Consider the following 24,879-nt stretch of genomic DNA (forward strand, 5'->3'; position numbering starts at 1 on the left):
CTCCTTCCCTCCCTCCTTCCCCTCGCGCTCCTCTGTACGGGGACTGACTGTAATAAACGGTCGCGCCGCGATGCCGCCCTGTCCGCCTGCGCTGCGCTGCGGCCCGGCCCGGGCCAACGGCCGGCGGGGGGGGGGGCGGCCCTTGCGGCGGGCTCCGCCCCTGCCCCGCACCAAGATGGCGGCGGGGCCATCACTCAGCAGATTTGGCCGCCGACACGTGACCCGCCGGCGGTTCCCCCTCGTCGGCAGATTCGGCAGGGCCGAGTCCTCGGCCTGGGGGGCGGCGGGGCCGGGGCCGGGCCAGGGGCGCCGGGGAAGAAAAGAGGACGAGGAAGGCCCTAGCCCGCCTCGTCGCTTCGTGGCCTGCGCTCGGCGCCCGGCGCGGGCAGCGCGGAATCTGCCGCCCGACTCGCGGCACCCTGTTGGCTTGCTCGCTCGGGAAAGATGGCGTCGGTGTGGGACGAGTCCGAGGTGAGGGGCCGGGGCCGCGGCGCTGGGTCTGGGGCCGGGTCGGGACGCGAGGTGGGGGCCGGGGCCGGGGCCGTGGCGTGGGCCTGGCCGCGCGTGACGCCGCCTTTGTGCCTCCGGCAGGATGGCGTCGGCGAGGAGGTGCTGAAGATGTCCACGGAGGAGATCGTGCAGCGCACGCGCCTCCTCGACAGCGAGATCAAGGTGAGCGCGGCCAACGGCCGCCCCGCGCGCCGCGGAGGGGGGCGGGGGGGCCCGGTGCTTTTGGCGGAGGGGGGAGCCTTCCCTGGGGGCTTAGCCCGGGTCACAGGGACGAGGATAAAGGTAAAGGAGAGGCGGTTAATTAAGCGGGGAAGAGCGGACCGAGGAACGGTCAGTCGTGAGCGCAGCAGGGGGAAATGCGTGAGCGTGAGAGGAGCTGAGGAAGCCGAGAGGACAGTTGTTCTTCAGGGCCGCAGTAGCTTGGATGCTTCAGAGAAGGGTCTGCGAGTCCCCAGCTCTTGCGGACACAGAGAAGGGGAGAACCTGTCCCATGGCCAGGGACAGGTAGGATCATAGAATAAATCAGGGTGGAAGGGAGCTCAAGTGGGTTCTGGTCCAACTCCTGTTCAGAGCAGGATCTGTCATGAGCCAGGTTGCTCACAGCTTTATCCAGTTGGGTCTTGAAAGCCTTCATGGACAGCGACCGTATAGCTTCTCTGGACAACCTGTTTCACTGCTTTATTCTCCTCATGAGGAAAAAGACTTGCCTTGTATTCAGCCTGAACCTTTCTTGTTTCTATATATATCTATTGTCTCTTATCCTACTCTTGGGAAAAGTCTTCTCGATATCTTCCTGTAGGTACTGGCAGGCTGCTGCCAGGTCCCCCTGAAGCCTTCTCTTCTCCAAGCTGAACAAGTCCAGTTCCCTAAGCCTCTCCTCACCTGGCCTGTGCTCCAGCCCTTTGGCCGTCTTGGTGGCCCTGTGCTGAGCTCACTCCAATTTATCGATCTCTTTCATGCCTTGGGGCAGCCCAAAACTGGACTGCGCTCTAGATACAGTCTAACAGGTATTGAGTAGAGAACTGTAATTGCTTCTCTCTATATACTGGCTGTCCTCCTGTTAGTACAGCCTGGGATGCTGTTGGCCTGCCAGGGCACACTGCTAGCCCATGTTCTCCTGGCTGGCCACCTGGAGCCCCAGGCCCCTTTCAGCAGGGCTGCTCCCCAGCCAGTCTCCGGCCTGTACTATTGCAAGGTGCTTTTCCTTCCCAGGTGCAGACCTTTGCATTTGTCCTTGATGACTTCTGTAAGGTTCCTGTAGGCCTGTAGCTCCACCCCGTCAAGATCCCTCTGAAGGCCGTTCTTGCCCTTGAGCGTACAGGTCGTTCACCCCAATTTGGCGTCATCTGCAAACATGATGAGAGAGCGCTATGTTGCCTCCTCTAGCTCACTGATAAAGGTGGTAAGCAGGACAGACCCCAGGGTAGAATTGTCCCAAGACAGATCCATTCCACATAGAAGAGCGCTTGCAACTTCAGTAGAAGCTTGTCTCTATTGCCCGATGTTATCAATGTTGAGATAAGGGGTTTTATAAATTTTACAGGGTAGCTTTTTCCTACTGTCACAGACTCTACAAGCAATTATAATTTTTAAACATACTTTATTATACTTTGAAGACAGCAAAGTTAAACGTGTCTTATTTTTAAACTGTAGAGTAGAGTAAGGCATATAAGTAGCCTCCGTTTCATAGTAACAGCATTATAATCGAGGTGGCAGAAATATTTATTGACGCCTTCCCTTGTTGTTTAACAGTTGCCTGCAGTTTTCCTTGGAAGTTTCGCAGGCTACTTCAAATCAGATTTCTGGATTTCTGTGTTTTTATGTAATAGATTTTGTATTTGTTCCTTATAACAGTTCTGTCCTATGGATAGTTATGTGTTACAGTACAGTATTATGCTTAAGCACAAAAAGTTTGAAGAAGATAGGTTTTTAGGAAAGGTGCATTTCCCATTGAATTGAGTCATATAAGCTAATTCAGCTGCAGCCAGTTTTTCTGAGACCATTTGGTATTACAGTCACTTCTGTGAGTCTCACAGTGTGTTTTCAAACTGTATGGTATGAACCAAGAAAGGAGGCAAAACGTATGCTGGTGTCAGCCAGATAGCCCTGTGAAACGCCTGTATTAGGTACGTTAGTCTTGTATCTAAATGTACTGCTGGATGGTGATCACAGAACTATTGTTTGTTCTAACTTTTTTTCCTTCTGGTTGTGGCAAAAACATTAGAAAAGTGAAAATTACATAGAGATGTAAGAAATTTGAGTTCTCTGTGATGCTCTCAGTACGCTTTTTCTTTTTTTATATAGTAAAGTTTGATATGCTAGGGAAGGGCAAGGTTAAGTGAAACTACAAATTAACGGTCATAAATTAAAACAAGAGAGGGTTGCAACTGGATATGAGAACAACCTTTTTCACGGTGAAGCAGTGGATGAGGTTGCCCAGAGAGGTTGTGCAGTCTCCATCCTTGGAGGTTTTCAAGATCTGACTGAGTAGAGAGCCCTGAGCAACCTGGGCTGACCTCATAGCTGACCTTGCTTTGGGTGGGAGGTTGGACAAGAGGCCTCCTGAGGTCCCTTCCAACCTGAATTATCCTATGAGCCTATATTCCATTGTTTTCCTTAGGATCTAGCTATCTTCTGTTTGGGTGATAAGTAATGGATGTTATTCCAATGTTGAGTGTTTTGTTTCAAGGAGAACAAAATGTATTTTCCCGTACTGAAGCAGTTGATATGGTTTGCTTCTCTTACGTAAGTCTTGATACATGCGTTCCTGTAGAACGTAACTGCTCTAAAAAACTGTCATCTCAGTTTCTCTCTGTTCAGTTGGAGGCAGTGGTGATATATCTCATTGCAATGGCAAAGGTGCTGGTAGTCCTGCTGCTGTCAGTAGACATAAGCCTTAATTCTGCCGTTCTACCTGTTCGTGCTTTCAGCTTACTTTGCTACCTTACAGTGATAATTTTCTGTTTAAAGCGTTCCTGACTGTTTGTTCCTATGCTATTTGCAAGTCATCTGCTTAGTGTTCCGGCACACAATTGTTTGTTTTTCTATAAACCCAGACAAAAACAACTTTCAAATGCGTGTATGCATATGCATGCATATATATATACACACACACACACACACATACATATACATATTCATATATATATATATATGCATATATATATGCGTGTGTATCTATCTACCTATATAAAACAATCAGTTGCCTTATCTAGGTCACATTGCAACTTCCTAAGCTGATGCATTGTTAGAACTTAGAGCATAGCACGTGGCAGCACAGAGGCGGGAAGGAGCAGCTGGGTAAAGCGATATGGGAATTTTCAACTGGTAGAGTTGGTAATTGCTCAGTTGTGGAAATTGTGGCCTCTTCATCCCAGTGCTGCTGCACTGGGTATCACTCTGAGCTGCAAAGAAGAGGTCTCATGTTAGAGGCAGTGCTGGTGTTGCAAGCAGCTCAGGATTCATTTGTTCCGCAGATGGAAAATGACAGGCATGTGACAAATGAAAAAGGACAAATCAGAAATGGTCCAGCATCATTTTCCTATGCCTAAAAGCTTGTCTGCTGCCTCCAGCTGCTTCGCTTATATTTGTAGGTTATTTTGGCTACAATACTGTTGTTCAAAGGTTTGATTTTCAGGAATTGGGGATTTTGTGACTGCATGATATGAACATACTGAGTAACATCTGATAGTAGTTTTTCATGAAGCATGTCTTAGGCTCCCGCTTCCACACAAAGAATTCAAGTTCCCAAGCAGTCTTAAGATTATCCAGTGACACTGGGAAGAAATTACTTAGGGGTATTCATTAATTGGAGACCAGAATGGTCTGCATAGCCTTGATTCCTAGCCAGGTTGGGGTAATTTGCTGGCTTTTCCTCTTTTTAAATTAGTTTTCCCTTTCTCTCTCCGCTGTCTCCTCAGACTCACTTTTTTTTTTTTTTTTATAATTGTTACACTTTGAGAATAACGTCAGGCTTATGTTGCCTTAATCGCCTGACAGTATTCCTATCTTTCTTATGCATGCTGATTCCAGATCATGAAGAGTGAAGTGCTGAGAGTGACCCATGAGCTTCAGGCCATGAAAGATAAGATCAAAGAGAACAGTGAGAAGATCAAAGTGAACAAAACTCTGCCGTACCTTGTTTCTAATGTTATTGAGGTGAGAGAGGTGTGCGTTTCTGGAGCAATGCTAAAAGTGTGGAAAACTTATATCTGGAGAGGGGAGGGCAGGGGGGTGCATCCGCAGTTTGAAACATGGTGTCTTCTCAAACTGCTGGTGATTCTGGAGTGAGGACTTCTAGATTTTTGAGTTGGTTTTGTTTGTGACCCAGAAGTGCTTGTCACTTGCCATCTTCTTACCTGGGTCATTCCTTAGGCGTGTATTAGCTATTCTACACCTGTACAAAACCCAGCTATCAGAGTCCACTTAGTGCGGACTTAGGCATGTGTAATTTGGCACATACTTTCTGAAACTTGTGACACAGTAAAATGAAAAGTGATGGCTCTGATACTTAAAAAACTGTAAACTATTCCCAGTTTTGCATGAGGAGGACTTCTGCAGTCCAAGTAGCAGTAGCTAAGAGAAACCTCATTAAAAAAGTCTGAGGCATGAACAAGGTAGAAAGAGAAAAATATGGGTTGGAATTTACAACCTGTAGAATGCTTTCCTTTTAATAGGCATTATGGTGCACTCACTACTGACTCAGCTGATGTGCATGTACGTTACTAGCCAAGTTGCATGAATGCAGGAGTTCCTGTCCCTTAGCTACTTACTTACAACATCTTGTACCTGCTTTGTTCGTTATATGAAGCTAGTTAGGATAACTTTGTAAAAGCCTTTAGAAGGGCCAGGCATTACATCACATTCCTTTTGTAATTCAGTACTTTTACTGATCTGCTTAAAAACGCTAACAGTTTTATTTCTAAAAAAAAAGTAGGGGAGAGTTGGTTTGTTCCAGTGTTTTAGAACTTAATGAACTTAGGGCTTAATGTGAACTGCTATAAACAGAAGAGAAGTTGGTGCCTGTAGCTACTGCTTTGTTTTCCGGGACCTTATAGTGTCTTTCTGTGTGCTATTGTGCTGCTGCTTGATGAGGAAAGGAAGAAATTAATTTTTATAGGAGTACTTTGGTGCTCTCAAATTTTTACTGCTGAAGGATGATGGAAAGTTTTATTTTTCCTACTGTATGTAATTTAGAAGTGTTAATCCTAGGATGGCCACGCTTGTCTGGTTATATTATAATGGAATCTCTCACTCTGGTTTTCAGCTACTGGATGTTGACCCCAATGACCAGGAGGAGGATGGAGCAAACATTGACCTGGATTCCCAGAGAAAGGGCAAGTGTGCTGTGATCAAGACCTCTACTCGCCAGGTAAGACTCTTGTGCACAGTTAGGTGTGAGGAGTGCTGAAAAGGGCCCCATCCTAGTACGGCTTTTTACTCGTTTTTTTTTTTTTTTTTTTTTTCCCCTTGGTTTTACTTAATTTGATTCCTTTCTTATAGACATATTTCCTGCCTGTTATCGGACTGGTTGATGCGGAGAAATTGAAGCCTGGAGACCTAGTGGTGAGTGATGCTGTTTTGACTGTTAGATATGATGTGATCATATGTGTCTCTTCCTTTTGAAAGGAGACAGTCTGCGCAGATTTCTCTGAGATCCTTTCTTTATTAAAATTTTGATATATAAAGATTAAGGATTCCATAATATTTTTAGCATTAAAAAAATAGCATTGGGGAGGGGGGAGGGTTAAACAGACAGGTAGGTGACTAAAATTCAGGCATCTGCGTAGTGCGCTCTTTAAAAAGCAATCTTTTGTGTCATAAATAAATCAGGCCCCTTCCTTTTAAAATGTGCTAGATTAGCTGTAGTGTTGACCATTCTGCCAAGCTGTGGTGATTTGATGAACGTCAGTGTTAAAGCTGCTATTAGAGTGCTGGAGCTCCTGGAGGTCTAGTGAATCATCTTTGGTTGCATGTTTGTTAACAAGTGCTGTCTAAAGGGCCTAAAGCTTTTAAGAAGAAAGTTTTTAAGAAGTTCTTTTTAACTTTTTGCTACAGTTTTTTAAGCAAAACTGGTGAACTTATGTTTACAGGGAGTAAACAAAGACTCTTACTTGATCCTGGAGACCCTGCCTACGGAATACGACTCACGGGTGAAAGCCATGGAGGTGGATGAAAGACCCACAGAGCAGTACAGTGACATTGGAGGGCTGGATAAACAAATCCAGGAGGTGATAATTTACATTTAGTTTGCAGTATGACTGCGGGCAGCAGTCTTTGAGCTTCAGCTTGTAATTGAGGCAGCCTGGATTTGTGGTAGTAGGATGGTTTTATGGCTTAATATGTTTCTTTTGCTGTAGCTTGTGGAGGCCATTGTCCTTCCAATGAATCATAAGGAGAAGTTTGAAAATTTGGGTATACAGCCACCCAAAGGAGTGCTTATGTATGGGCCTCCAGGAACAGGGAAGACACTTTTAGCTCGAGCGTGTGCCGCCCAGACTAAGGTAAGAGGAAACGTTGAAAGCATATGTTCCTGTAGAATAGCTGCTGAAAAAGAATGCCTCCAAGGGATAAGGGGTTATACATCTAAACTAAAGCTATGATGATTGTTTGTTTGTTTTATGAGCTTTTTGTAATGTTCAACACTAATAGTAGCGAGAAACTAGGTATAGGATTTTCTCTTCCACTTCCTAGGCTACATTCCTGAAGCTTGCTGGTCCACAGCTTGTGCAGATGTTCATTGGCGATGGAGCTAAGCTGGTACGAGATGCTTTTGCTCTAGCCAAGGAAAAAGCTCCTTCCATCATCTTTATTGACGAGCTGGATGCCATTGGCACTAAAAGGTGAGGTACGGGCCATGTTGTGAAGCTCTTGGGAGCCGCCTAGCAGTCTCCTTTGCCTGGGTTTGTGAGGTAAGCCTAGCTTAATGCATGGCCTGGTCAGAGACACAAGACAAAAACAATGATGACAGCAGTTGCCACACTCCCTGAGCTGTTGAGTGAAACGCAATGCTACTGGGGAGCCATCTGATGGTCCTCTGCAGTACACATCTGGTAACTGCATCAGGCACATGGAGGTATTTACCCTCATATACTATTTGGGCCCGGACAACGTTAGTCCTGTTTAGCACTAAAGACATAATGGGACTTTGATGCTGCTGACAGTTATTCTAGTCTCTCACCAGCGTAAGACTTGCTGTAGCTTCAAGGAGGCATTGGAAGCGCTTAGCCAGGCAGTGTGAATTGCTGTCGTTCTGCCTTTTTAATGTGGTGAAAATATGAGAGCAGGGTGGAGGTCAGGTTGAAGGTGATAGTTTTTTTCCCCCGTGTTTCCTCCTCAGGTTTGATAGTGAGAAGGCTGGTGATCGGGAGGTGCAGAGGACCATGCTGGAGCTGCTTAATCAACTGGATGGTTTCCAGCCCAACACGCAAGTCAAGGTGGAGATCTAGCAGAAAATGCTACTGAGGCCCAGAGGTCTCTGGCAGGGGATGCACAGTAATGTCCAGGGAAGAAACATGGAGGATCCCTGGGAAGCAGAGGCCTGTACTCCAGGTGCCTCGGACTGACGATCCTATTTCTACCTAGGTGATTGCTGCAACCAACCGGGTTGATATCTTGGACCCAGCTCTGCTCCGCTCTGGACGATTAGATCGCAAGATTGAGTTCCCAATGCCTAACGAGGAAGCCAGAGCCAGAATTATGCAGATCCATTCACGCAAAATGAATGTCAGGTATAGAGAAGGCATGGTCTCTTGGGGCTGCGTTTCATGACGCATGGTGCCAGCGCTTCAGGACTGTGGGGTGGGAGGCACTCTGTTTTGTTGGGTATTTATTGAAGGATACTCCATACCTTGTTTTCTATTGGCTACATGTTCTCAAGCTTCTTTTTCCCCTCCCCACTCATATCAGCCCTGATGTGAATTATGAGGAACTGGCTCGCTGCACAGATGATTTCAATGGAGCCCAGTGCAAAGCCGTGTGTGTTGAAGCGGTAAGTTTTCCTCTGTAGCAGCCAACACTGAGAGGAGGGAGATGTGTAAGCTGAAATGGAGTAACTTGCTTTGAACTGATTGGGTGCTCACATGCCTTCTCTAAATATGCTCTCATTGGGCAGGGGATGATTGCCCTCCGCCGTGGAGCTACGGAGCTCACACACGAGGACTACATGGAAGGAATCCTGGAGGTTCAAGCAAAGAAAAAAGCCAATCTGCAATACTATGCCTGATCACTTAACCCAGTTAAGGTTGTGGCCTTGGCAGAGGACAGGACAAGACTGGACTGTACCACTTACTTTCTATCTAGAAAAAATAAAGCTTTTTTTCCCCTCTAAAAACAAATCCTTGATGTGTTGGGGCTATTGCTGTTGCTGAGTGGTTCTCCATCTACAAAGGGAAGGGGAGAACCTCCTGTCCTTCGTGCCCATCCTGCTGCCTTTGGAGCCTCCTCCCGCTAGAACTGGATTAAATCTTGCTGTGCTACTTCTGGATGAGGAGTAACAGGTAACGCTGCAGTAAGCGTGCTTTGGAGTAGACTAGCTGTAGCTCAGCCAGAATCCTCTCTTTCCACCTGTGCAGCCAGCGTACAGACTACAACAAGGGTCTTTCTTACCAACTTCTGAACAGTCGTTTTGCAAGGGAGAGGTGAACAACATTCACACGTGAATGGTGTTTTAACTTTGTTATCTAAGCTTCACTCTGGATGCTTTAACACTATAGTTGATAAATGTATGCGAGCTCTCTGGTGAATTGTTCTGGTAATTAGTGGGCAAGAATTCACATCTCCATCCACTAAGCAAGTCTTTCAGTACTTTTAATGCCAGTTGAGAATTACAACTTCCATTTAAAAATTACACTTCTCATAAATACATTGACTTTATCATTAAGTATCTTACATGCCACTGTATTGTATTTGAAATACAATGTAAACATCTCCAAATGCTGGCCATCTCATCTTTACCTGTGCAGTTTTTGGAAGCTTGGGAGAGGGGTGGGGATGTGAAGGAAGAAAGAATAGATGAATGAAAGAAAAATGCACCCCACAGTACTTTGGCTGATGTTCCTGAGTTAGTGCTAGTACTTACACTGGTTCCAAGGCCCTTACTGGTCATTTTAGAGAGGGGAACTTTGTTCCAGTGGAGCATGTGTGTTCTGGACTTGCTGTGCTCAGGAGGCATTTGACATTATAAATGGGTGAGGGGTGAAGTGAGCAGAAGCCACGCGTTCCTGAGGAAAATACATTGCAGTTCCTTTGGACGTTAATGTTGGGGGGGGGGGGAACTGTACATTTTCTGCTATTCTAGCAGTACTGCAATTTGAGCTCAGGGGGAATTACTCATCTCCTTTCACAGAACAGGAGTCACACCTACAGTTAGCTAGTGTGGTGAAAGTTGATCCCAGCCGCTCAAACTATGACTTACTTTCAGAAATATACCCTGGCCCCTCGTGCAATAGTTATAAGCTGCATGTTGCATACATCTCCCCATTAAAACAAGGGCACGTTAGTCGAATGAGTAACCTTACCTGTGTAAGAAGCTGAGGAAAAACTTTCGCCTTCTTTCCTAAAGCCAGTAAGAGTTCACCAGAGTCTTGCTGCTCAGTTACAGCAGGCTCCTTTCAGAAACAGTTTTAGTAGTGACGACTAAATAGTTGCTACTACAGCACAGAACAGCACAGCTTTCTGCTTTAGATGAAGTAATACTAAGGACGGGCTAATTCTTTGGCCTATACCTCGGCTTAGATCAAGGTTCTTTTGGGAAATGATGGCCTGAGCCAACACTAGACATGTCTGTTGCAAAAGTGTTCAAGCCAACTTCGCATAGCTCCTTGCCCTAATTTGGGTCTGAATTATAACAGACCTGCAGCAATAGAGTTGGTGCGTAAACATCCCTTACAACTGGACAAGAACAAGACCATGGGGTACAGTTCAAAAACCAGCACAAAAAAAGACACAGCCTTGAAATTAATCTCTTGTAAACAGAAGACAAAACAAAGCAAAAGAACTGTCCCCCCGCCCTTAAACCGTCAATGAGCACATCAGCAATAATTCAAACCTGGAGTTACTTGCAGCGTCTATGTCCAAGACTGGAGTCTGTAGCAGCATTCCACAGGCTGGTAGTTCCACAGCTATGGCACCGCTCGCCACACGCTGACATGCCACCTCTTCCTGGTGTTAACCCACAGCTTTGCCCAGGCTGCGCTTTCCAGAGTCTCTCCTCACTCCCTCAGAGGTCACACAGCCCCGTTTTCTTGTCTGGGTTTTTGTACAGGTGCCCGAGAAGTGTTGAGTGAAGGGGCCAACGTGCAGAGGAATCCAGCCAGCAGAGTGAGGCCCAGGCCTCCCCAGGCACAGAACATGGACCAGCCATAGCCATGACTGATGTCCTCTGGCAGCCCATAGACATAGCGAGGATAGCGCGATAACTCAAAATTGATCCCAGCTACGCATGTGCAGAGTGATATGATACAGCATGTACCTGCAGGAGACAAGCAAGAGGCTTCTACGCTGCCCTCAGCAAGGTTAATTATGTGCTTCCCCCCCCCCCCCCAAAACACAAACACCTTTGAAATACCTGGACAGGGTGAAGAAAGTGAAGAATTAAAATATTACACCTTTTTCTCCTGCCAGCCATTCTTATAAGGCCAGGGTGGGAGGGGGGACAAAATATATAGGATTACAGTATACTTCACTTCCCAAATAAGGCAATATTGCCTTAGGGCCCTCTATTGCAATTTAGATCTCAGGTGCTTCTAGTGCATCATGCTTCAGTTCACCTGAGCTGTTATTTATTTCCAAAGACGCGTCTCAACGTTCCAGACGGCAGTTAGGTCATAGCACCTATGGAAGTTAGTTAAATAGCTGAAGCCCAGGTCTGCCAAGTGCACTGCTTGGTTTCTGCTGCGACCCGCTAAACTGCCAGCTGTAGCCTTGGCCATAGAACCTGCCCAGGTTTTTGTCATCTGTCTGTTTTGCTGCTGCTCATTCACTAAACACCTAAATACCACTCAGAGTCATAAAGTAACAGTTCTCCTCCATGGCCCAGTCTTGCTGGTATTTGCAGCCCATAAACCCATGCCTGATCAACCCAAGTAAAAACTGGAGGGAGGTGGGGAATACATAAATAAATAAATCTGCAGCATAAGGCACACCAAGTCTAAGTCACTGAATCAGAGATAAGTATGCAAGTTTTAAATGGCAACAGCTGTCATTATGCACTGTCAAAATATTCTGTAAAATTGAAGTGGACTACTTTCCTCAAGAAAAACTGCGACTGCCATTAAAAAGGAAAAAAAAAAAAGCTATCTTTTTGGGTTCAGGGCTCGCAACTTTCTACATAGATAGATATTAAATTAATTATATAATTTTATGTGTACACTCACACACACGCACGTACGTTTCAAATCAGAGTTGGCAGATTAACATTTTAGGCAGGGCTCATGCCTCTTGATTGGTGTAATCAATTCACACCAAACAGCTGAATGCTTTGGCATGCTCAGGCTGATATTTCTGAAATGAACCAAGTAGGTCTTTTTTTTTTTAATTAATCCTCCCCTCCCCTTGTCCACACAGCCATTCTTGCTTCAACCCTTATATTAAAAAAAAAAAAAAAACAAAAACAAAAAAAACCCACCACCACCACACACACAAACCCTCTTTCATGTTGCTCTGGAAGCCACCACTAAATCTCCCCTCCCCCTTTATTTTATTCTTCTCTAAACAGATGTTTTGCTGCACTGTTAACTGCAGCGCCCGATAGTTCTTTGTGAACCATAACAGAAACCTGCTCTGGCAGAGGCAAAGGTTGGGGAAAATGAGTGATGTGCAGAGCAGTAATTAGCGAGACTTTTGCCTGATCATCTCATTAATGGAAAAAAGGGAAAAAAAAAAAAAACACACACGCATGTGTTAGGTGTGAAACACTAAATCCTGTCTGTTTTCATCCTGCTCTGGCCTAAGTAACGCTTGTCCAAGCTGAAGACAACTTTCTAAAACATCCCTGAAGCCTGTCAAACTGAGAATTCTAATACTGAACTGAAGGTTGAGACGATCATTTTATTCTCTCCAACTCTGGATCTGTGAATAAATGCTAGTAAAACGCTTACTGCTGACAGCATGCCCATCACAGCAAAATCTTAGTGTGGTAGCACCCAGAGGGGGGCCCAGTCTACCCCTTCCACTGACAACACTTCACTCCCTCAGTGCCGTGTGATAAAGAATGAAAGGAAACGGCAACTAAGTGTGCAAGGTGACCAAAGACAGAACAAGCCTGAGTTCCAGTCTTCCCAGCATCACTCCATGTCAGCAGGGTGGTTTTCTTGCAGGTCCCCCAAAACCCTCCTCAAGGAGTTTCGCTTAAGGCTAGGGAGGATTCTCCCCCCTTCTCCCCCACTTCCCCAAAGCGGCACCCAACAATGTTAAAACTACTTCTTCAATTGATACAGCTGCCTTTATAACCCTGAGTTCCTTGCTTGGCTCCGTTATAGACGCTGATAGCTAGCCTCTTAGGTAGCAGCTTTGGCTGGCTTTTAAGTAGAGCCCCTCCCTCTTTTCCTACTTGAAAGTGGCCTACTTACTTACTGCTTACAATATTTTAAAAATTCCTGTCCTCACAGTATCTCAGTACCTCACCCTTTTGGTACATTTGTTCCTACTATGCCCCTTTCAGGTAAGGAAGAAATACTGCCCATTTTTGAGATGGGCAATCAAAGTACAGAAAGACCTTTGGCCATGCAGAAAGTCTGCACGCAGACTGGAGGAACAGAGAAAACAGCAGCTGCGAGCGCTGAGCTCATGCCCTTACCCCTGGGCCAGTCTTCTCCAGACTTGGCTACATGTGTCCTGCAGGACAGGCAGGCTTTGGCTGCTCTTCTTACTCAGAGAAGCGAGCACCACACACTGGGTGGAGCAGCAGACGGGGGCTCTTCATTGATTTTTCTTTGTTGTTAAGATTCTTTAGGGAAAACCACGAGACAAGCTTTCTGTCAGGAGCAGCAGGCCACACATCCATTCAGAGCAGGAAAGAGGGCTGTGTGCCCAGGGGGCCCCCACCTCTGCCCTCCCCATCTCCAGACCAGGAGGCCCCTGTGCACATACAGTAGGGGCTACCCAGGCCCAGGTCCCGCCTCAGGGCTGAAGTGCTCGCCCCTTGCTACGCTGATGGTTTGCAGCACTCCAGAATCACTTTGCGTGTTTGCTGTCAGCTAACTTCACCTCTCAGAGCACCTCCCCAGCCAGTAATGCCAGCCGTGGTGGTTTCAGGAGCAGACTGCAAAAGTGAAAGGCTCTCACCTCCCATTAGGAAGAGCAGCCCAGCCACGTACTGCATGAGCTCCTGCTGCTTGCAGCAGCCCAGCACACCAATAATCCACCCAAAGAGGATGATGGAGACTGCCATGCCAATGAAGCCAGCTGTCATCCTCCGCAGGTCTGCGGAAAGAGAAAGGAGAGAAGCAAGAAGGAAGAAATAGATGGAGGCACCTGGACAGGACAACAGGGGGAGAATCCAGACAGCTTTAGGTTTGCTGTTCTTAATGTTTGTACTCTGCTCATGGGCACCTCCTCCTGTAGCTTCTTTGAAATAAATACTTTGTGCTTTACACTGAAACTTAGGGAATCCAGCCAAATGGACTCCCTTATGCTGGGCACTGTACAATTAGAGAACATACCTGTCCTGACCAAGAGGAATGCTGGCCAGAGCAGCACAGGACAGCAGCAGTGCATTATTATCAGCAGAATGAATTCTGCAATGGCTTGCAAATGGCAGTACTGTCTTTTTTTTTTTTTTTTTTCCTCCATAGTGTGTTTCTCTGGGGTGGAGTTTGTTGGGTGAGTGTTAGCTGAAGATAGAAACAGAAGAAGTGAGAGGGGATGCTGAAGGGAAGTAAAGGACTAGCAAATGAAAGGCAGGTAGTGTGAAGAGAAGATAGGAATACCATGAGGACAAAAGCAGACAGCAGATCAATACGTTATGAACGGAACAACTACAGTAACAAGCTCTAAAGAAACTGCTCAGACACCAGTGATATGAGCAGCACCTTGTTATCCATTATACAGTTGCTGTTCTTTTTCTCCTGCTGGTCGTCAGTCTCTAGTTGGATTTCCTCAGCATTGAGGAACACATCACTGGGCTATGCAGACTTAAGGGAGGCAAAGAACAACAAATATGAGGAGAAGCAGGGGCAGAAGACACTAAGTCATTTTTGGCAACAGACAGACTGTAGTTTTCAGTCAGGTGTCTGGGAAGGACTTGGGCAGGAGGTGGCTTGTGGGCAGGGAACTGGCAACAGGAGGTTGTAAAGACAAACAGAGAGGTTTTCAAAAAGTGCTGCCTGCAGGGGAGCTACAACAAGTCACCAGTGTGCATATGGCGAATGCGACAAGCTCTGTAGAGAACATACAAGACTGCAGCACCTTTGCCGTAATCTGGACAGGAATTACCTACACCTGGCAACACACTACATGCACTCTCATATTCTTGAACTCAGGTATTCTTGAACTCACCCACATGAGCCACTCCAAATCACATGTCCCCTTCCAATTATACTGTCAGCTGCTTTCCCATCCTCTCTACCCAATATGTATTTATGCTTAGACACCTGCAAAGGTAGAGCCCACACCCAGCATTGCGTTAAGGCATTAAATATTCTGAACGTGCTTGTATGCTGTTTCGGGTTACTTACGGAGAGCATGCCACTCATCTTGCCGGATGGTGTTGGTAATGTTAACAGGTAAGTTGCGTGGCAGGGAGCTAGAGGTGTAGTGGTACTTCACAGCAGTGCAGCGCTGAATAACACCTGTAAGAGAGGCATCAGCGTGAAACAGAGCGAAAACCCTGTGCCTTGCACTTTGCTGCTGAATTGGCTGGCCCAGCAGAGCCAGGGAAGTCTTAGTTCAGTAACAACGCAAATATAATCAAAAAGGAACTGCTACTTCAAAGGCTTTAGGGATTAAGAGGGGAAGGAGTCTTGCTACAAAGAAATACTGGCCAAGAAGGAACAGGGTGCTGACCCAGGAAGAAATGGCTGAGAGTAAACAGTAATGGCAGACACCACAACTGCTCTGGAGACTTCCTAAGGAAACTGGTATGACGCTTTTTGGGATGGCTGAGGAGACACAAACGTGTTGGAGTACCAACAGGATTGTTTTGTCTCTAAGGAGACAGGGTCGAATCAATTCAGAAAATTTTGAATGAATACTGGGAAGTAGACTGCCTGGGAGAAAAGTTTGAATTCACTCCACTACTTGTTAGCTCTTTGCTTTGCTTTTCATGAACAACAGTGCCCAGGTAGGCCTAATCCCTCCACAGGTTAAAGAAAAGTGTATCCTAGATGCAAATGTGAACCTACATACGCACTCTTCTTGAAAGGGATTTTTCCATTTATCAGATCAGCAACAGAGAAGATACTAGGGGCAGGGTGTCTTCCCTCCCTTTTATAAACATAGCTGGGGTACAGCAGGGAGAGAGCATGAACACGCACAGTGGGGACAAAGAGAACAGCCAAAAAGATAAAGAGCTAAGTGTTACAAAAAGTCCCTTAAACAATGGCTACAGGGTCATTACCACTATTTGAACACTGGGGCAGAAGAATCGTTCAAAAGCAAACACAGAACTTGGCCAGTGAGTTAATTAAGCTGGTGAACAGTCATTAGCAGAGAGCAGCTAACTTCAGCTTTGCATAAGACAATAGGAAAAAACAGAAGAAGAAATAAGCTTTGCTTTGTTCCCGCAGCAGTGGGAAGCACAACTTTGTTCTCTAAGAACATTTCACCGGGACTGTACGACCTGGTTCCTGCAAGGAGGAATCCTGCAAGGAGGAAGCTCTCTCTTCACAAGATTAGGAGCTGGACACAAGAGGCCCTGCCAATTCTAGTGACCAAGGCAGGGAGGGAAAGGTGATCTGAATTTCCCCACATTATGAAAACACTGACGTTTATTACTGAAGTGGAACAAGATGGGCAAAGATCACGCCCAAAAAGGGGAAAGATTAAAGGTTCAGTTCCACAGCTGCAAAGCCTTTTCAGTGGGCTCCTTTCCTCAGCTGCACTTCCCACTGCCTCCTTGCCCTGTTGCGGTGCCCTCCTCCCTGGCGCCACGGGGCAGCGAGCCGGCTAGCCGAGCTGCTGCCCTTCACCTTCAGCCGTCTGTTCTCACCCCACAGAGCAGCACACCCTCCTTGCTGTTTTTTCAGCCCAACTCTACAGTGCTTCCTGAGCAACCAGATCAGCAAGACAGCCCAGGTAGAGGGGATGCAAGTTCATTTGCAAAAGCTCCATATACATCTGAATTAAGAAGTCAGGCCACATACAGTACGTTACAGGGTCTAATTAAATTTCACCAACCACTGATAATGTAGTAATTTCAACATGACTTACATGTGTTGTAGAGAAACATGTCCACAGTACAAACTAAAGACATTTTAGTTTACAAGGTGCATAGGGTTCATCCAAAGTAAAACCTCTGCAGTTATACATACTGATGATAAAAGAACTGTATTTGAAGCAGTATTTTATATAAGAGCAAGGACTACTACTTTTGTAGCTCATCAGAGAAGAATCAAAGACTAGAGAAGTACACAACAAAATACTCTTATATCCTATAGGATCAGAGCTATGGACTCCTTAGCTGAAACTTCACTGAGAAAAATCCTTGCTCCATTGTATTACACTAGCTCACATGCAGAAGAAAGCAAAATCACTCCAGTGCTGCTTATACAAAATTGGTTGTTTATGTTTTTGAATATCATTTCTTTCTGCCTCTGGTTTAAAACCATTATTCCTAATTCTTTCTTCTCCAGAATTCAAAGCAGTAACTGTAAGCAAGTTGCACATAAAACTATGCTAAAACATCAAATCTGCAAAGCGAAGAGCTTGGCAGTTGGAGAATTTCAAGGTTTATGTTGCCCACCCGATTTCAGCTCTGACTTCTAACTCACGGTCTTGGTGACAGACTTCAATTATGCTATCACAAGCAATTTTTTCCTATAAGATTCCCATTTCACTGAGGGCACAGGATGGACCTGCTCTGGAGTGAGCCACCGCGGGCAAAACAAGGAAGGCCCCTCACTGGAGGTGCCTGTTCCATTTGCTGGAAACACTGGAACGTGTAGGCCAGGGAGGCAGGGGCTCAGCAAAGCAGCGAGGGTGATCTCATAGCTGAATATCACCCACCTTCTCCTGCAAAATTACTACATGCACCCCAATCCTTGGCAGTCAGATTTTTTTTTATCTGCAGCCACTAGTTCATTTTCCTGGTTTTCCGAGTGAAAAGCTCTGGGTCTGACTTGCAGAGACACGATGCACTCAAACGCACAAAGGTACTCCATGGGGCTTCATTTAGAATCGTGCAGCACTTTGTTCTCTAAGTACTCAAGGAAAAAGAAAAAAAAAAAAAAAAAAGGTTTTCAGTCTCAAAGTTATTGCAGAGTCAAAGTATCTCAAAAGTACCCCAAATTAGTGGGGACCTTTGATCCTAAGTCCTTATATACCTTAAATCCCAGGCTATAAAATGGGGACAGCATCATGCCCTCCACTTCAGAAAGCTGCTAGCAAAGTGATTTCACTGTCGTTTATAACACATTCAGACAAGCCCCATAAGAAAGCCTACCCAAATTAAAAGTTTTGCCCTCAGGCAAAGGCTTGAATAGAACAGAGTAACGTGGTGAGTGAGGAGAAAAAATTAAGTGAATATTGTCTTTTTGGCATACAAAGCAGTTGAGAATGCCGGGCAGAGGTGGGGCATGCGTTCATGTGATTAGATTATCATAATGCATATGTACAAGACAAAGGTTACAGTAGACAGCCTGTTCCTAGCAATTCTTAGTGGCATTAACAGAAAATTATGAAAATGGCACCGCACGTGCAATTTTCTTGATTAAAAAATAAGTTTAAGAAGCAATCAATCACATCGTGCAGTGTTGCATTGACACTTTCATGGCTGAGCTACATGGCTGTGCCCTCCTAGAGCCAATACTTCCTCACACCTTGCCCACACATGCTCTTTTTCCCTCAGGGTTGCAGCCAGATTTCCCTCCCATGCCCTCACACTACCCTTGGGGCACCACGCACAGAGAGAGGAGTGTCCCTGGACAAGTCCTTTTCCCTGACTGACAAGTGAAGCTGGGCAGCACCAGAGGACTTTAGCCATGCAGAAATTTCTGGATCTCCAGAGCAAGCCCCTTGTCCCTGAGCTGCCAGACACCTGAAAACTCAGACCCAGGCCAGCTCTACCATATTCAGTTTATAATCCCAGGCTCTGGCCTCCAGATTTTTCTCAGTTTAGTCTTCAGCTCTCTCTAACTTTGAAATGTGAGGTTTTCTCCTCTATGCTGCCTGCAGGTCAGTGTTAAGAGGAGAAAACGGAGGGGCTCTCACTTTCAAGGTTGATACCTGGCTGAGTTCTTATTTTAGAGCAGTTCTGCTCTCACACAGCTGGGAAAGGTCCTCTCCTCACCATGAGCAAGTCTGGGGAACGGCCGTGGGCAGTTAATGCTGAGCTGCCATGTGGTATCCTGCCCTCCCCTCCCTTGTGCCCCAGGAACAAGTGGCCACTGGAGCCCCCGGACTATTCTTACCATGTCTGCTCAAGACTGGAATAGCGTAACAGCAATGGGATCACACTGTCCACATCATTACCCAATAAATGCCACTAGACCTGGTAAATCAACTTTCTTTTATAGAGCCATGATAACTCTTCCCCAACAGATTGTATTTGCCTATAGCTATGACTAAACAGATTGAGTCAACTATCCCACTAGAATACCTGCTCTATAGACCTTGCAGTCATTCCTGTAACTCTTCCAATTTATCATTTGGGAAGGACTGAAAGTGCAGAGACCAGAGCTGAGCAGTTTTCCCCCAATGGCCTCGTAATGTCACAGACCAGAGCCTCCCTCTGCTTAAACATCCAACGGTTCTACTCGCCTTCCCAGCTACATCATGGCACTAAGTGCTCCTGTCTACCAGTAGACAGTAGACCCACGAGTTCCAGCCCAGATTCTTTTCAGAGCAAACTTGAAAAGCAACAAAATACCCAGTTTATGGACAGTGATGAGTCTTTTTTTCACTTCTTGAATTTACTGGTGTGGAAAATGCACATTGCTCAAATCAACCCACCAGGATATCCAAAGAAGCTTGTTTGATCTGATATTTCCCAATTAATCATTTTCCACTGTCACCACTTTGTAAGTGATACTTGTTTTATATTGACAGATAAGAGTATTTAATAGCATTTAATAAATCCCTACAGGACCTCACCAGTTAACAATTCTGCAGGCGCAATTTTTTTGTTGCTGTATCAGTTATGCAGCCCATAACCCACTTAGCACAAGCTCTACTGGTGATGTACAGGGCTAAAGTTCTTATACCTGGGGCTCTTAGAGTGCCTCCCTGCACACAAAGCCTCAGTTTCCCCTTCAAGTATTTCCATTTCTTGACTATCTTGTGCTAATTCATAATCTTGATTTTCCTCATTTAGTTTGTACTTTCTTGCTTCTTTTGCCTTCCTTCTTAATTGTATTTTAAAAGTGAAACTGTCCATTTTTCACAGTTCCAAAACAGTGATGTTGCATGCTAAGAATTCCATACATTATTCCCCTCTTATATTTAAATATTTTCCCCCTCAGTCTTGCCCAACATTTTTTGACTACTGCTTTTTCCTTTTACATATGTGCGCTTGGTACTAACAGCAGTAGATAAATACTGCACTAGAAATCCATGTAATTCTTTAAACGGATGAAGGCACTTGTGGACTTAGAACTCAAGAGGGACTCAGAAAGGAAGAAAAAAAGCCCTTATTCTAGACACACTAGGAAATGGAGAGTATATATCCTACCTTAAACTGCCACTAAACTTTCACAAGAACTAATTACTACTCTGTCACTACAAGTCTAAAAAAACCTCTAGTGTTAGAAATACACGAAGGCATCACACATCACCAAGGAGCTAGCTGAAACATTACTGCAAGCCAAGAAGAGAGGGGGTCTTCCAGAGGTGCACAGCAGTGATCTTAAGCTCACACCAAAAATAATCATTTGCTTCTGTTCAGAAGCCCCAGACCTAGTAGCGTGCTTGAGAGAAGAGCACAGCAACAGCCATGCCTGACCATCCCTGGAAGAGGCTTAATTACAGCTGTCGGAGAAAAGATAGACACAATGGGAACAAGGAAAGGCAGCTAGTGAAGCAGGTCAGGGGGAAGGCTGAGAAGAGAGTCATATCTATTTGAGGATTTGACTCTACAAGAACTATTAATAATAAACCCTCTCTCCATAAGAAGATATCTAAATCTTTACAGTAATTACTGCAGACCTAATAGTCAAACAACGTAAGGGAAGTAAGGTTTGCAGGGAAAGGCAACCTTTTTTATTAGACCAGTTGAAGAAAGAAAGTAGAAGGAAAATCTTTCAAACTCAGAGTTCCTCCAGTTTTACACATCTGACCATATGTAAGATCATTAACCACCCCCATAAAGCCCGTATGCACGCAGTGTGCAGAATCTGGCCTCTCTGTCCGACAGTTGTATTGCTGGAAAAATCCCCGAAACCCAGAAGTATTGAGAACCAACATGGTATTCCTCCTATTCCTTCCTACCAAGCATTTGGCTTGACATGAAGCAGAAAAGTAGATACACGTTTTAAATGACAGAGTCAGTTAACAGAATGAAATTAATGAGCTGCCTTTTAGTGAAGTGAGACCAACGTGGAAATATAAATTAAAAAGCAGAAAATGGATCTAAGGAGATTAAATAGAGAAAGAAGCTAATCACATAGCACTCACGTTTCTAGAAGTAAGAGTCACTGCTGAGCACTGGAAAGAACGGACAAAACGAGTTGAGCTTCACAGTGCCAGTACACCTACCCATCCTCTGCTGTGTAGGATTGGCGTCACAGTTGGAGGCCATGCTGAAGAACTACTCCCACTTTCTTTTGATAGCATTTCCATTTTGAACCCCAATGGAAGCACTTCTCCCAGCCCCTATTCTCCCTATGCTAATATGCACTTGCTGGATCAATAAGTCCTTTTATTCATCGTTAACCGTTCACAGCATTTGTGGTCCACAAGCTCATTTAGTACGTCATTTATTTTGACTTGGTGGGTCAGCCCACTACATTACTGGTGCCATGCAGTCCAGGAACTCTGTTCACGCTCCGTGAACTGCTCAGCTTGGTACTGTGTGCCGCAATAGCAGAAGATCACAGCTTTCTCTCGGCAGACACAGATCTGCCACGGCGAAGGCCCGACAATCCACTGCAGCAACGAGAATCCCCTGTGCTGGAACAGGAACAACAAGTCCCTTTCCCCTTGCCGTGAACATCCCAGAGCTATGAACAATACCGCTCCTTTTCTGGCCCTCGATAACCGAAAAGCTGCCAGGGATTAAGTGAATGCCCACCAAGGTCTTGCCCTCCGAGGACGCGCTCCCACCCTGCGCTGCGGCGTTGTAGGCAGGCGGGAGCCGTACGAGACCGCGGCGGTGGGCCGGGCCGGGCCACGCTCGCTGGGCTCCGCGGGGCCTTCCCGCTGCTCAGGGCCGCCGGGCGGCACCGGCACCGGCGTCGTGCGGGGCCGCCCCCGGCCGCAGCGGCGCCGCGCTCAGCACCACGGACAGCAGCGGCCCCGCCGCCTCCCCGCCGCCCCGGCCCCGGCCCACCTTTGCGGATGAGCTCCTCGCTGTCCGGCTCGTAGCCCGCGCGGTGGCAGCGCCTCCAGAGCCCCGAGACGGTGGAGTTGAAGCGGCGGCCGCAGTGCGAGTCCAGGGCGGCGGCGGCGGCGGCGGCGGCGGCGGCCGGGGCGGGGGCCGGAGGCCGCCCGGGCAGCAGGGCCCGCGGGGGCCGGGCGCGGAGCGGCAGGTGCGAGCTGGGCGCCGACATGGAGCCGGGCGGGTCGCTGCGTTTGTGGCCGAAGCCGCGGCAGCGCTCGCGGTGCCGCCGCGCGTCCGTCTCGTACCAGGAGTCGGTGCCGATGGCCACGGCCAGGAGAGCGAGGGCGGCGGCGGCCAGGAGCAGCCCGGAGCCGCTCAGCGCCTGAGCCGCGGCCGCCATCTTACCGCGCCGGGGGCGGCGGGGGCGGGCGCTTCCCCTGCAGCCCGGCTGGGGGCCTCCGCCCGCCGCCTCGCCCCCGGAAGGGAAACGGGGCCGGCGCCCCCCGCGCCCGGCCGCCCCGGCCCGGGCTCGGTCCCGGCCGCGCGGAGCCCTCGGGGCAGCCCCGGCCACGTTACGCCGCCGCGGAGACGGGCGGCCCCCGGCGCTCGCGCCCCCCCGGCACGCGGCAGGTGCGCGCGTTGGGGGGGGGGGAGGGGCGGCGGGTAACGGTCGCGGCCCGCGCGCAGCGGCTCCGGCCCCGTCGCTCCAGGCCGTTACACGGCGCCGAGCGGCACCCCGGGCCTTCCCGCCGCCGCCTCCCCCGCGCTGCTCGTCCCCGCCACGCCGGAGCTGCCCGCCGGCGGCGCAGCTGGCCTGCTCGGGCGGCGATGGGTACTGGTAGGAGAGAAATGACGGGATCGAGCATTTTTTTAAATGTGAATGAAATATGAGCAGCACCAGCATTTGCTAGCATTTTGATCGTGATTCCTCCTCATCCCTCTGTTATCATCACTTAAGGGAAAACAAGGCCTAACGCACATAAAAGATTGGCGTTTTCAGCTATGAGAAGCAGGCTACATCCAAGCCATCAGCTAAGTAGAGGTGACACAAAATCCCTTTTGAGCCTGTCTGTTCTGTGGCACTTGTTCTTCCAGCTGCAGCTCTATCAGTTCCCAAGGCCGGTTGTTAGGACATCACCTTGTCAAATCTGGCATCCAACTAAAGTGATCCGAGAGTATGATAAGTCTAAATTACAAAATTAACCTTCATTTCTCAAAATCCTTGGCTTTGCTTGATAAAAAATAGTTTGTCCCTGTTCAAGTGTTCCCTTGTCAACTGTTGAAGTGTAGGAGATTTAGGTCCTTTTTTTCCCCTTCTCACTTCCTGCGCGCTCAACTAGTGAGCATAACCTAAACGCCCACAACGCTTCTCCTGCCGAGGACCCTGCTCAGATCAGCCTGCTGCTTCTCTCCCCAAAGCACGATGCCTGGTGGAAACATGCAGCAACCACGGATAAAGCTTGCTTAAACACATTTCAGCATGACTCTCTTCAACAGTTTGTACTGGACAGATGGGATTACCAACCATGCAGCTGCACATTACTGCCTTGAAGGCAGACAAATTGAAAGGAACTGACGGGGCTGCTGCTGAAAGAATTTTCTAACACATACCAGCTAAATTAAGAGTCTCTCACGTCAGGAATGAAAAATATTTTTCAAGTACAATCACTGCTCTAGATACTGCTCCCCAGATACCACAGAAGATCTTTCAATTATAACAGCTCTTTCCTGGAAATATAGGCATATTCATGTTCCCTGAACCTGGCAATCCTATTTTGTCACCGTACTCTCTACAGGCAATAGTTTCAAAAGACTAGAGCTTCCGCAAGACCATCACCTTAAGAAGTTCCCGTGTGCATAAGGTTCTTTCCGCCTGTTCTCCCCTCTGTACGACAGCAACTGTGCAAGTGCCACTCTCTGTGGAGCCTGTGAACCAGACTGTCCACATTACCTTTGAAAGAAGGAAAAAGGGATGGGGGGAAGGGAGGCTTACAACACAGCCCACAAACAGAAGTATCAGCACAACCACAGAGGGCAGCACAGTGAAACCAGGGACAGACGTTCCAAAAGGTACATTCCTGGCAAAGCCCCCATATCACGAAATCATGCCCTCAGTCACCTACCTGCCTTTATCTTCTTCCAGCTTTTAGGTTGTGGCTTGCTTTCTTCTTAAAAAAGATATCATTTACTACCGTTCGGTATTTATAGCCTGAAAAACCTTGCAAATGAAGGGTGGGATAAGACATACTTTAAACCTGTATTTTTGGAGGACAGAGAACATTCCCTTACAAGCTGATCTTCTGGCTCTTTCCACATATGACTTTTGATGAATAAGTGTCTTTATCCCACCCAGCAGGTAAACCAGCGTAGTGTTAAGTGCTGAGGAAGGTAACTATCAGCTAGGCCTAGAAGTTTTTAGATGAAGAATCACTAATCAAAAAAGGCTGCACCTCTCTCTGGGCAGTCAGTTACTGTACAGGCACCCCCCTCAAGGAGGAGTAACTCACCGGATTATCCTTCTCAGCACACAGACCTGCATTCAAGAACTATGATTCCACATACACTACAACACTCCTGACCCGCAATGCCATTGCACCAGGAACAGCAGTCTGGTTTAGCAACTTCTCTTTCAATAGTGAAAACTCAAGGAGTAGAGTAAAAAGCAAGACAGAGCCCACAGACTTGCCTAGACTACTAACTGAGAGATACTGCTCTGTATTCAAAGGCAAAGAAAAGAA

At 47.0% G+C, this 24,879-nt stretch overlaps 2 protein-coding genes across 2 annotated transcripts; one reads left to right on the forward strand and one right to left on the reverse strand.

Moving 5' to 3' along the window:
• Positions 1-137: 137 nt before the first annotated feature.
• Positions 138-8,846, forward strand: PSMC3 (proteasome 26S subunit, ATPase 3). Its single transcript, XM_068945667.1, has 12 exons — positions 138-471; positions 592-672; positions 4,543-4,668; positions 5,777-5,881; positions 6,013-6,075; positions 6,603-6,740; positions 6,870-7,013; positions 7,204-7,352; positions 7,850-7,946; positions 8,095-8,240; positions 8,419-8,500; positions 8,624-8,846. The coding sequence occupies exons 1-12, from the start codon at positions 445-447 to the stop codon at positions 8,732-8,734; spliced, it is 1,269 nt and encodes a 422-aa protein (XP_068801768.1). The 5' UTR covers positions 138-444; the 3' UTR covers positions 8,735-8,846.
• Positions 8,847-9,301: 455 nt separating this feature from the next.
• Positions 9,302-22,554, reverse strand: LOC104149243 (transmembrane protein 178B). The gene is made up of 4 exons (XM_068945707.1): positions 22,151-22,554; positions 15,186-15,299; positions 13,795-13,932; positions 9,302-10,981 (listed from the first exon to the last, which is right to left on the reverse strand). The coding sequence occupies exons 1-4, from the start codon at positions 22,539-22,541 to the stop codon at positions 10,737-10,739; spliced, it is 888 nt and encodes a 295-aa protein (XP_068801808.1). The 5' UTR covers positions 22,542-22,554; the 3' UTR covers positions 9,302-10,736.
• Between the last annotated feature and the right edge of the window lie 2,325 nt (positions 22,555-24,879).

The sequence above is a fragment of the Struthio camelus genome, chromosome 5 (genome assembly GCF_040807025.1).
Source record: "Struthio camelus isolate bStrCam1 chromosome 5, bStrCam1.hap1, whole genome shotgun sequence".
Lineage (NCBI taxonomy): Eukaryota > Metazoa > Chordata > Aves > Struthioniformes > Struthionidae > Struthio > Struthio camelus.